At 36.0% G+C, this 12127-nt stretch overlaps 1 protein-coding gene across 3 annotated transcripts; it reads left to right on the top strand.

Moving 5' to 3' along the window:
- Nucleotides 1-786: 786 nt before the first annotated feature.
- Nucleotides 787-11403, top strand: LOC142517861 (pre-mRNA-processing protein 40A-like). 3 transcript variants are annotated; one of them, XM_075620347.1, is made up of 30 exons: nt 788-1217; nt 2308-2360; nt 3059-3130; nt 3230-3568; nt 3654-3995; nt 4118-4194; nt 4430-4499; nt 4768-4820; nt 4932-4989; nt 5094-5446; nt 5528-5603; nt 5706-5804; nt 5968-6036; nt 6109-6186; nt 6308-6394; nt 6510-6544; nt 6676-6781; nt 7012-7092; nt 7177-7269; nt 7360-7413; nt 7535-7651; nt 7730-7828; nt 8605-8652; nt 8732-8824; nt 9344-9451; nt 9547-9599; nt 9879-9981; nt 10255-10527; nt 10609-10746; nt 11252-11403. In XM_075620347.1, exons 2-30 carry the CDS (start codon nt 2328-2330, stop codon nt 11321-11323), a joined length of 3279 nt encoding a protein of 1092 aa, XP_075476462.1. In that variant the 5' UTR covers nt 788-1217; nt 2308-2327; the 3' UTR covers nt 11324-11403. The 3 variants fall into 3 exon arrangements, with proteins under 3 accessions (XP_075476465.1, XP_075476462.1, XP_075476464.1); XM_075620350.1 differs by lacking the exon at nt 11252-11403 and having other exon boundaries at nt 787-1217; nt 10570-10758; XM_075620349.1 differs by lacking the exon at nt 11252-11403 and having other exon boundaries at nt 789-1217; nt 10609-10914.
- The last annotated feature ends 724 nt before the right edge of the window (nt 11404-12127 follow it).

The following is a 12127-nucleotide window of genomic DNA, read 5'->3' as shown; positions in this document are numbered from 1 at the left end:
TATTCAAATCATCAAGGATTTTGTCAAACTACTCGAACGTTCATTGCCAATATCGTTTGAGAAGTTTTTAGACAATTTGAAAATTAAAAGGATTCATCATCTTATTTTTGTATTATATTGGTTTTCAGATTGTGTGTCTCAACGGTTATATGAAGTTATTATATGTTTTAACTTAGGCAGTGGATAAACCCTAAGGTTGAAGCGGGTTGTGTCACAACTTTGATTGTTGCACTTCCAAGAGCAGGTTGTCTACTCATCATATGACATAATCATATAATACATATAACATAATCATTTATACTTTAATTTTTTTAAATATGATGCAACCGTTGGTTAAAACAATGAGACCCACTCATCAGGTAAAAACTTGTATGAGACGGTCTTACGAGTCGTATTTTGTGAGACATATATCTTATTTGGGTAATCCATAGAAAATTATTACTTTTTATTGTGAATATGGTAGGATTGACCTGTCTCACAGATAAAAATTCGTGAGATCGTCTATCAAGAGACCTGCTCAACTAATTAATGTTTTATACATCGAACCAAACAATCACACTGTCACAAATCTAGGTCCTATGGAATTCGCAGGGTTGGATATAATGAATTAGAGTTGGGATTATATATAAATCCAATATCACCAGCATATTTCATGTCTATTAATTAAAAAAATTGAAATATTAATTAATATGATGATAAAAATAGGAAAAAAGAATTGAAGAAAGATGAAATCTTGTATGAAAGTAAAAACAGAACACCTTTAGTAACATGAAAATTTAGTGAAATAAAAGCATTTTCACATTATGATCGTATGAGAAGAAAACGAGAAGACAAATTTTGAATGATGGAGGAAAAGGGCAAGAAAATGAATACAGGATCTGCAAAATCTTACACCCAAAACCGCGAGAAGGGATCCTGGAAATATCTCGTTTGTTTGTCATGGCGTGTATAAATAAGAAACAGCGAGTTTCAGTTTCATCCCACCAAGAAACCCTCCCAAACCTGCTGCCCCGTGTTGTTTGTTTGATTCAAAATCCCGCAAAACAACTGAGAAAATTATTCAGCATCATCACTCTTTTTGTTTGTTGTTTCCGTCCAATCGTACTCACTTTTTTTTTTTCCAGTTATTATTAGTGTTATTCTGCCCTGCCGTGATATACTGACGCTTGGCCAGTTGGTGCATTCACAAAACGGAGCCTCTGCTCTTCAATTCCAATGTAATTTCATCGCCTAATTAGCCCACCCGTGATTTGTGATTTTCTTTTTACTTCAATGGGCTCTTGGTTTTGGAGTTGGGTTATGGAACTTTTGCATTGTTGATAGGTTTTTGCTACCTTTTTTGTTGGGCTAAAAACTACTTGAAATGCAACCTTTTTTGTAGTAGTTTATATTGTGTTGGTTGTTTCTTTAGGGTTTACCTTCGAAAACAGGTGTGTTTATGTATGCTTTTTAGAATTCAGTTCTCCTGTGGCTGCTGAGTTATTAGCTGTGGCCGTATCAGTCATGATTAACTTGATTGAATTCATGTTTTATAATGCCTAATCATTGGCTTTTTAAGCGACTTTGCATGAAAATGGAGATTTTTGAATGAAAAAAATGACAAAAAGAAGAGGTGAAGTGAAAAGTAAAAAAAAACATGAGAATAATTTCACGAAGATCTGAATTCCATTATGAGATGTATGTTTCAAATAGCCTTTTTTTAATATTTCTTGCGATGATCTGTAGGTTGGATCTGACTTTCTGTACTTTAGGTTAGATCAATTTGCACCTCTGTTAAATAATATCTTTGTTGTGTATTAGTCATTGATTTTGCTATTACAAATTATGAAAATAGAAATGTTTCAGATGAAATAATCTGCACTTGGTGATAATACCTGATGATATTTGTAGAAGAATTGAGAAATGCTATTGTTCTGATATCTTTATGTTATCTCTTTGTTGAACAATCACAAGATTCAGAATATTTTTGTTATCGGTCCGAATCACGCGTGGAATAGACATGGTTTTATGTTTATATATTTTTTGGTGTTGACACGAGGAAAATAAGCAATGATAGTTACCACAACTAAATTAACGGTTATGTCCAGAATTCGTTACTATTAATTTTTCAGGTGTGGTCAACTATATGTGTTATATAGTTACTTTATGGATCATCTTCCTTGTATTCTTTCTCCTTTCACATTTTATTCTGTAATACTAGGTTTTGTCGTCGTTATCCCTTTTATTTGTTAATATTTTTTTCCATATGACCATTAGCTCGTTCAAATATATAAACTAATATTTGGTGCTTTTGTATCATTGTTACAGAAATTGGCCATTATCTTGAAATGGTCAATAATCCTCAGTTCACTGGCATGCAGGTATGGATTTTAGATGGTCTCATAAACATTTCAATTTGAGATTGGTTTTTAAAGTTATCGAAGAAATTTGAATGTTCTGTTTGTGTATATAGGTCCTTGTGCATTTCTATTATTTTCTACGTAATATGTTATTCTTATGTTGGCTATTTAGCTTAACGTATTAAACATCTCATAATACTAAAGTAGAAAGGAATCTTCAGGCGAGTAACTCAAACAACTAAAAGATAAACACGTATCGTATCCTACTAATTATAATTTATTGATAAGCCTTCCATATCCTACTAACTACAGTTTCTTGAAGCCTCTGCACCTACAGTCTGTCACATTATAATGTGCCAAAAATTATGAAGTGCAAAGTTATTTTAAAAGATAACAAGTTTCAAATTTAAATCATATGAATGATGGCAAAATAAATTTTGGGGATGGACACTTGTAGCCTTGCAATGTGTTCTAGTCAGATACATGTCAAAAACCGTAACTCCCTCAGCAATTTAGAAGCATTCATGGCATATTTGAGTACACACTTGGATTTGCTTCAATAACATTGATGACGTGTCACCACTCATACATTGTTTTTAGTTTCTAATACTAAATCTCTTTTGACGATCTTATTTTCCTGCTTTTTTTATTTTGAGTAATTATACACGCAACGAGCCTTATTCCTTTTGTCTTTATTAACATGATATCGTGGGAAAAAGGCTCTCCGGCCTCGCATAGTTGGTGGTCATGTGGGTCCTCCTCCTAGTCCTCTTCCTCCCATGTCGATGCAAGTAAGGTTTACTTGGATCTTATTTCAAATTGGGTATTTTTAAAGGTTTTCCTTGTAATCTTTGCCCCAGGAAGAACTTTTAATTATCATTTCATTTCAGTTTCGACCAGCAGTTCCGCCCCCGCCACAGCCACAGCCACAGCCACAGCCGCCTCAACCATACATTCCTGTGACTCCTCAGCAATTTCAGCCAGTTGGACATTCAAACATGGGGATGCCTCCTCATTCCATGCCAATTCAGTATCCTCAAGGAGCGCCACCGCCTCCCCCACTCCCCCCAGCTCAAAGAACTGGTCTTGTTCTGCCGCAAGGACCACCGCTGCCGCTGACAGATTTCCAGCCTAATAGACCTGTGATGCCTGCTCCTGTTCAGCCTCAAATCTCGAATAATTTCATGCCTGGTTTTTCTGGTCCTGTTATTTCTCCAGCAGCATACACTGTAATATCCTCAGAAGGCCTCCCTAGTTGTGAAGTTGTGTCTTTCAAGGTCATTATTTATTAACATTTATGGCTTTGTTTTTCAGGTATCCTCGTCATCTAGTGGCCTACAGCAAATGAACGTGGGCTCAATATCTCAGAATCAGTCGATGCCCCAGACCAATGTTCCCAATTTTTCTATCAGCGGACACCCATGGTATCCTATGGGAAATCAGAACCCGCAATCGACCATTCAACCACAGCAAGAGGTGGAACAAGGTGCTGGAGGACAACCGTGGTTTACAACTGGGAACCAGAATTTAAAACCGGTTACCCCTTTGCAGCAGATCGGGGAGCAAAATGCTAGTGCACAACAATTGTTTCCAAGTGCAAATCAGAATGTACAATCCGGAATACCTTCTCAGCGGACTGAGGAACTCACTGTCATGGTCAGTCCAGTGACAATTTTCTGAAGTAGTTCTGATATTCCTTCTCTGCTGTATGTAAAAAATAGTTGGCCACTCCACTTTCTTTTGTTTAAGACTACAATTGTTGATGTTTTCGATTTCAGGGGACAATTACCAACCCTGCCCTCATCGAAAAGGCTTTATCAGAATGGAAAGAATACTGCTCTCGTGATGGAAAAAAGTATTTTATTTGTTAAGCAACTTATATCATGCTATTCATATTGATTACATGTTTTCTTTGTTTTATGGTATTTGAGCTTGTTAACATCTCTGCTGTATGATTTTGATGATTAATAAATTAACTTGAGTATGATATGTTCTATAATTACGTCTGCATGAGTGACTAGAAAGTTTATTCCGTTTGAGCTATGCTCTCATATTTTCGGTTGTCAAATCCTGATGTATCTCAACTGCAGATATTATTACAACAAACGGACAGGGATTTCTCTGTGGGAGAAGCCGTTAGAATTGATGACCCTGACTGAGGCGAGACATACTTCAACCTTTGCTGTAGATTCGATTTATTTCTTGTACTTTTCCATTTTGTTTGAGATAATGACACGAGTTGTCCCTGACTCAATTTCTGTAAATGTCTTGTCCTTGTGTCATTTGCCCAAATGTTTTCGATTGAGTCTTTTGGTGCATCATTGGAATCTGATTCCCAAAAATGACATTCCTTAATCACAGACTTCCATATTTTCTAGTTCTTTTTCTATGCGTTATCAATTCATTTCATGATGTTGTAATATTACAGAGGGCTGATGCATCAACTGGCTGGAGAGAGTTCACTACTCCCGAAGGAAGAAAGTGCGTAACTTAATAGTTTTATGGTGTTTGCTTCTATTGCGGTAAAATAAAGAAAATCACTCATTCGTTTTGTTTTATACCAATTATGTTAATTCTAGATTTTTTTAACAGGTATTTCTTCAATAAAGTTACCAAACAATCGAAGTGGGCCATTCCAGATGAAGTCAAGGTATTCTTATCTGATTCACCAAATATTGAACTTGCTAAAATAGAAAAATAACCATGCCACTTATTTAATGGTGTTTTTTGTCTGACGTGTAAATGACTGTATAGTTGGCTCGTGAACGGGCGACTGTGATTTCATGTGAAGGAACACCAGTAATGAAGCATGTTACTTCCCAGGCCTCAGCTGGTGTTCCTACTTCTGAGATCCCGGCTTCAATTCCGAATGCAAATAATTCATCTTCTAAAGGTGGTCAAAAAATTGTTTCAAGCCCAGTTTCAGTGGAACCTACTGTTAATCCAGAACCTGCAGCCTTTTCTGGATTATCGGGCAAACAAGAGGAGGCTGCTTATACAAGAGTAGATGTAACAGGATCGCATAATCCTTTAGAAATTGCTGCTTCAATGGTTGCGGTAGATACATCAGTTCCCATTGTGCTTGACAGCTCCATGACTGCACCAATGTATTCCATGTTTTCTTTAGTTATCCATTGAATATTCTTTTGATCCCCTAACATCTTAGCTTAAATGCAATGCTGTTACAGGAGAACTGCTAATAGCATGTCACCTCGGGAAGCTACACCACCGTCTGTCGATGAAACTTCAGATGGAGGTCTGGAGGTATTACTTCTTTAGTTTTTATTAATGTTTTTTGGTACTAAAAGATGCATTTTGTTACTCATTTTTCTTAAAATGTCACGTTGCTTGTTTATTTTTATGCAGGAAACCAATGAAATATCTGTGATATCTGGGAGCGGAAGCATCATTGCACCTGAAGAGAAAAAAGTAGAGCATGGACCTGTTGTCTATGAGAGCAAAGAGGTATTGTGGATTGGTTATGTTCCTGTTCTATATCTAATTAACTTTTGCTTGAGGTATTAAGTTTTATGAGGGAAAGATCATTTAGAAATTTTTTTTAATCCTTTATTTAGCTTAATGACATCATTCTCTCCTTCTATCTCTCTTTCCCTGGCTTTGGCTTTAGGAGGCGAAGAATGCTTTTAAAGTTCTTTTGGAAACAGCAAATGTTGGCTCAGATTGGAATTGGGACCAGGTCGGTTGCTTTTTTGAACACTCTTGAAGATTTTGTGAGAAAATCTTTGATATAGACGCTGTATCTAAGCAGGCCATGAGAGTGATAATAAATGACCGGAGATATGGTGCACTAAGAACTCTCGGTGAAAGAAAGCAAGCTTTTAATGAGGTGATTTTGCATTCACTACAATGATTTTCTTTTGATGGTTATAACCTCAGTTTAAATGTCTCTAGTTGTTGCTTTCAATTTTCTGCCAATAATTATTTCGAGTATGTGATTTGTGGTTCAGTTTGTGGGACAAAAGAAAAAACAGGAAGTTGACGAGAGGCGGGCCAGACAGAAGAAAGCGCAGGAAGATTTCAAGAAAATGTTAGATGTTAGTAGATTGTTCTGACTCTACTAAAGATTGCCATTAGTTCTTTTATCATCAATGAATGTTATGACTTGTGATTCCATAATCAAGTCACTCACCCCTGTAATAATTTATGCAGGAATCAGAAGATTTGACTTCATCAACAAGATGGAGGTTTGTATTTGTTTTCGGGTTTTGTTGTTAAGATATTATTAATTCTGTTTTAACATATTGAAGTATGGTCTAGCCTTCTTTTCTTACGTTGCTGATTGATGTTTTGTGATAACATTGGACGGATGGTGCAGCAAAGCAGCATCTATGTTTGAAAATGATGAACGTTTTCAAGCTTTTGAACGAGCTAAAGATCGTGAGGACCTCTTTGAAGACCATTTAGAGGATCTGAAGAAAAAGGTATTGTTGATAGTTTGCTATTAGCATGTAAGAAAATGAGGTGGTCACGAACAGCTAAGCAAGCTTTTAAAGGAGGTTTGGAGGGGTGGGGGGTGATTCTGTCCATCATTGGCAACTGAATAACATAACAAGGAATTTACATGCGTACACAACAATGATTTGCATTCAATTGGACCGAACATTTTAGAAATACATGTAACTTTTTTCTTGCATATTTCTTTCTCGGTTAGGAACGAGCAAAGGCTTTGGAGGAGCGCAAACGTCATAAGACAGAGTATTTGGAGTTTCTAAAATCTTGTGATTTTATCAAGGTATTTTTCTCTCTTTATTCATTCTGTTAGTCCTTGAATCTGTGCGGCCAGGCTAACATGTTGCTTGCTTGTCTTATTTACAAGGCGAGTAGCCAATGGCGTAAAATTCAACATCGTTTAGAAAATGATGGGAGATGCTCACGCCTAGAAAAAATTGAGCGCTTGGAAATCTTCCAAGTAAATATTAGTCCCTGTATTCCCATGAAATCGCTATTAAGTTATTTTGTGCATGAGATTTGTAGTCATTGTTGTTGGGATGTGTTTTAGGAATATATACGAGATCTAGAGTTGGTAGAAGAGGAACAAAGAAAATTAAGAATGGTAATATAACCAGATTCTTTTCTGGCATTTATTTGCACCTTCTTCTCTCCCTTCCCCCATCCCTCCCTTCTCTTCCTCTCCCTTCTCTTCATCTGTAAACCATTTGTAATTGCTGAAATAGGAGGACATGAGGAAAGCAGAACGTAAAAACCGTGATGAATTTCGAAAGCTGATGGAGGAACATGTTGATAATGGCGTACTTACTGCCAATACTCATTGGCGTGACTATTGTACAAAGGTTGGTTCTATTATACATATGACACGGGTTGACCAAGAACATCTCTTTTATTGTGCTTTAACTTCAACTTTGTTTTAGGTGAAAGACATGACCGCATATCTGGCAGTATCTTCGAACACCTCAGGGTCTAAAGCAAAAGATCTGTTTGAGGATGTCATAGACGACCTTGAAAAACAGGTAGTCCGTCCTTTTTTTTAATGAAAAAAGATTATGAATCTGAAAAATAATTTTCTGCTAATACTCTTATTATGTATGACTAGTATATGGTATTGATCCTTGGTGACCCGAAAAAATTAATATGTATCTTTGACACCTTCCCACGTGTCTTTATGCTCATGGATGTGTTTTCCAAAATGGGAATTGAGATCCTGATGTGATAGAACTGCTGAAAAATATTCTACCTTCATTTGTTTGGTTTTAAACGAAGTTTGCATACTTTGCTTAAAAAGTATCCAACGGGAATGATGGCCAATGTTGTCGTATTTTAGCTTAATATCTCAATGATCTTGGACATATTTCATTGCTTTTGATACCATATAAGAACTTTGAAGCACTATGTTTTGATTCTATGTGGGGCAAAACTTTGTACGTTACGGAATTTGAAAGTCATTACATTCTTATAGACCTATACGCCTTTAAAAATACGAGGATGTTCACCACCTATACACTTGACGATCTCTAATGTATAATATGTATTACGTCGTGTGGAAAATAAAGAAAGATAAGGAAAAAAGATCGCGAACTTGAATTGTAGAGGACAGTAAGTTTCCTGGAGAATGTTGTAGATCGTTGTTTAAATCTGCGACTTGCTATAATCCACTTGTATATGTAAGCAAACAATCGTATTTTGTATTTACTGTAAATCAATAGTTAATATATCTGCCACTTATTTTCCTCCTTTCATTTGTCATGGTGCTTGTACATTATGTGTTATTTTGATAACTCAATTTCAGTATTTGGAGGACAAGGAGAAAATTGAAGGTGCAATAAAGAATGGAAAGGTCTTGAATTGGCTGTCCCTTTTAGCTTTTTTGGGAATTGTTCAATTTATCGGTATACCAACTTAGGTTGTGGTTGCAGATATCATTGTCTACATCTTGTACTTTTGAAGACATCAAGGCTGCGCTTCCCAAAGAAATTACATCGGCAAAAATATCTGACATCAACTTAAAGGTATACTGGAAAGTTTTGAGGTCCATACTATTATATTGTCAGAAAATTCAGTTGAATGTTATTGCTAACCTATTTTCGTGCAATTGACCTTTTAGGTTGTTGTTTTTTGTTCGTTAGCATTTTATAATGAAGATGCCACCAATTAAATGTCTATTTCCCTATCTCCACTTATAAAATCACCTATTCGTGTCATTGTACCTGAATACATAATTATAATTAAAAATGGCAACATAAATCTTATGTCACTCATTAAATTTGCACTAAGTTTTAGGCCGTTTCACTCGCTAATATCTACCGTGGCTTGTTACTGCTCTTTTCATTACTTCTCACTTGGTAATCTGGCTCATTGTTGCTGAATTTTTGCATCTCATGTATGATCTTATATATGTTGATCAGCACATTTGATCTATCAACTAAAAGTACTTGAACCTGGTTGCTAGTTCTGTTCTCTTTCCTTTTCTTCCATTGCTTGTCTGTGTTTATAAATATGATATACTCAATAATTTCATAATATTGCAGCTTGTATATAATGAGTTGATGGAAATAACTAAAGAGAAAGAGGAAAAAGAAGCTAAGAAGCGTAAACGTCTAGCTGAAGATTTCTATGACTTCCTTTTTACCTTAAAGGTACAGTAACTTATGTTGAATTAGTAATGCAAGTTCATTAAGTTCTAGATTTACTTTATAGTCATCCTATAACACTGTTTAATATGTTTAAGCAGGAAATAACAGCATTCTCGAAGTGGGAGGATTGCAAACCACTTGTTGGAGATCGGTACACCTCTAATTTACTAAATTATCATAACTTCTGTTGTATTCAATAGCAAAAATTAGCATGTTGTAGCTTTTGAAGATTTGGCTTCAATTCATTGTTTTTTTTTGTGCTCAAATCTTGTAAAACATGAATAACTTTATTGGCTCAAAACTTTTACAGATGTGTAATTTTTATCTATAAATGCAGTTTAATGTTTGTGCTTTCTACATTATCCTCTGATGCTTCCCCTTTCTTCCCAACCTTGAGTCAATCAATTTGTATGAATATGCCCTTGGACAGGTTTCTTGGAGACGAAAGCTTTTTCCAGGAAATCTTTGACAACTTCATTATTGAACTAAAAGAAAAGGCAAAAGAGAAGGAGCGAAGGAGAAGAGAGGAAAAGGTAATAAAATTTCTCATCACCTTTGTTTTGTTACATAATTTTGGGATTTGTATATTAAAATGAAGAATTGTTCTAAAGTTTCCGAGAATAAGATGACCTTTATTTCTTTTTTCTATGTGCGATTCCATACTATTTTCAACCTTTTATAAATAGGTCGAGACCTTCTTGATGATTTACTTAATTATTGCTTCTTCTTCTTTCCTTGGACTGATCAATTTAATGTAGATATCGTGTTTACCGTGCAATATGTGGACTAAACTACGTTCTTCATAGGCAAAGAAGGAAAAAAGGAGAGAGGATAAGGAGAGAAAGAATAAAGCTCGGAGAGCTGAAAGCAAAAAGGGTAGGGAGAGACATAAGAGAGGTGAAACCGATAGTGACGACTCTAAGTCTCACAGTTTTGAAGAGAATAGAAGGTCGAGAGACAGGAGCAAGAAACATCGGAAGCGGTGTATGGATCATTTCGATGATGCCAGTTTCGACGGTGATGAGAAGGATAGGTCTAGGTCTCATAGACACAGCACTGATACCAAAAAGTCGAAACAGGTATCTTTCTGTGCTATTAATTAAATTTTGCACAAATCATAGGCTTTAACACCTAGCAGTATTAATCATGTAATTTAATAGATTGAGAAGCAATCCTCGACCGCGGATGTGGATCCTGAAAACGAGAGCAAGAAACAAAAAAGGGATCATCGGGATGGTCGGAACAAGGATGTTGATGTCAAGGAGCTGAGTCATCAGGAGCCGTGCGAGGATGGAGAGGTTCGGTAGCATCCATTCCATGCATATGTTTCTTCATCCTCTTACTTACATCTTGTGTATAACATGCTAGGATCTCTATTTTTGTTTACAACTACAAAAATTTGTGTAGCACCTATTTTGGTCCTTTAGACTACAGAAACTCAATCTAATCCAACTTCTTTTAAATCATGCTGTTGTTCATAGACTGACACAGTTGAGCCATTTTTGAACTTGGATTCATACCCTCCTTCCGGTGTCTATAGTTTTTTCGTCTGAGACGACATTAGCCCATCCGGTTCGAAAAAAATCGGTCCGGATCAGTTGGGCTCACGGTATTCTCCCCCTTTATATCTTGTTGTCTATTCTTTTCTAAAATAAATAAAAAATTAAAAGACAAGAGTTGAAAATTTTAATAAATTATGGGTCATAGGCATCTCAAATAATGAAAGTTTCCTCTAACATTAAATACATGATATCAAAAACTATTCAAGGATCGAGATGTCTAAATTGTTGAGTGCGTTGATAGGGAGGTCGGGTCCCCTGCACGAATGGATGCATGCATGGCCGATGGGATGATTGGACTGGCCACGTTCATTGAACCCCAACTTGCATGATTCAATCCCCCCACCCACTCTTGCTTGTACTTTGCAGTAAAGTCGTCATCATATTGATTTGTGGTATGTATATATATACACACACACATGCATATTCTCTAACTTTCTTTCTTTTTTTCTTTTTAATTTATAGAATTCAAGATTATTTTTTGAGACCCTTCACTGGAGAAAAGGAAAAAGAATCGTGAAATTTTTTTTCTCTAAAAATGGGGTTTAATAATATATTTTAATCTTGAGATGAAAAATATTCAGAACTGCATCTAATCCACGTTACGTCAGTAAATACCGTAACTTCAAGAGACGGGGAATTACACCAATGTTCACTGTCACTGATCCAAAGCACGTGCCCCCCCTGGAGGCCTGCAAAAATATGATTTCATGTAATGATAATATCTACAACATATATATACATAAACAGACAAAGAAAGAGGGCATGAAAAGTGTCCTAATTCGATTGATGGAGTATGTGAGTGTGACGAATTCGATTCATTCAGTTTACCCGAGATGGTTTACATGGTTTACTCAATGTACACTGAAAGACAATGACTACGGTTGTGTTGCCATAAAAAAAGTTAGGAAAAGTGACGAAAAAGAAATGCAGAGATAAGAGTAGAATGCCATAATAGTTAGTCTGTATGCAGTGGGTATAATGTAGGATTGTCAAGTGGATTGGGAACAGTCGTAGGTGAAAAATTGATTGGGGCACATACCCAAAATCGGACTAGTGTTCGAATCATCTCTTACAAATAGTGACAAAGGATTGGGGAGTTTGTCTTGGTTGCGACAAA

The sequence above is a fragment of the Primulina tabacum genome, chromosome 11 (genome assembly GCF_025594145.1).
Source record: "Primulina tabacum isolate GXHZ01 chromosome 11, ASM2559414v2, whole genome shotgun sequence".
NCBI lineage: Eukaryota > Viridiplantae > Streptophyta > Magnoliopsida > Lamiales > Gesneriaceae > Primulina > Primulina tabacum.
This window is presented reverse-complemented; position numbering and strand designations above follow the sequence as displayed.

Bases quoted from the DNA above. Each gene is read 5' to 3' on its own strand.
- LOC142517861 (XM_075620347.1), top strand. From the start codon at position 2,328: ATGGTCAATAATCCTCAGTTCACTGGCATGCAG. The intron at 3,131-3,229 runs GTAAGGTTTACT...ATTTCATTTCAG, and splicing joins TTCCTCCCATGTCGATGCAA to TTTCGACCAGCAGTTCCGCC. The intron at 5,805-5,967 runs GTATTGTGGATT...CTTTGGCTTTAG, and splicing joins TTGTCTATGAGAGCAAAGAG to GAGGCGAAGAATGCTTTTAA.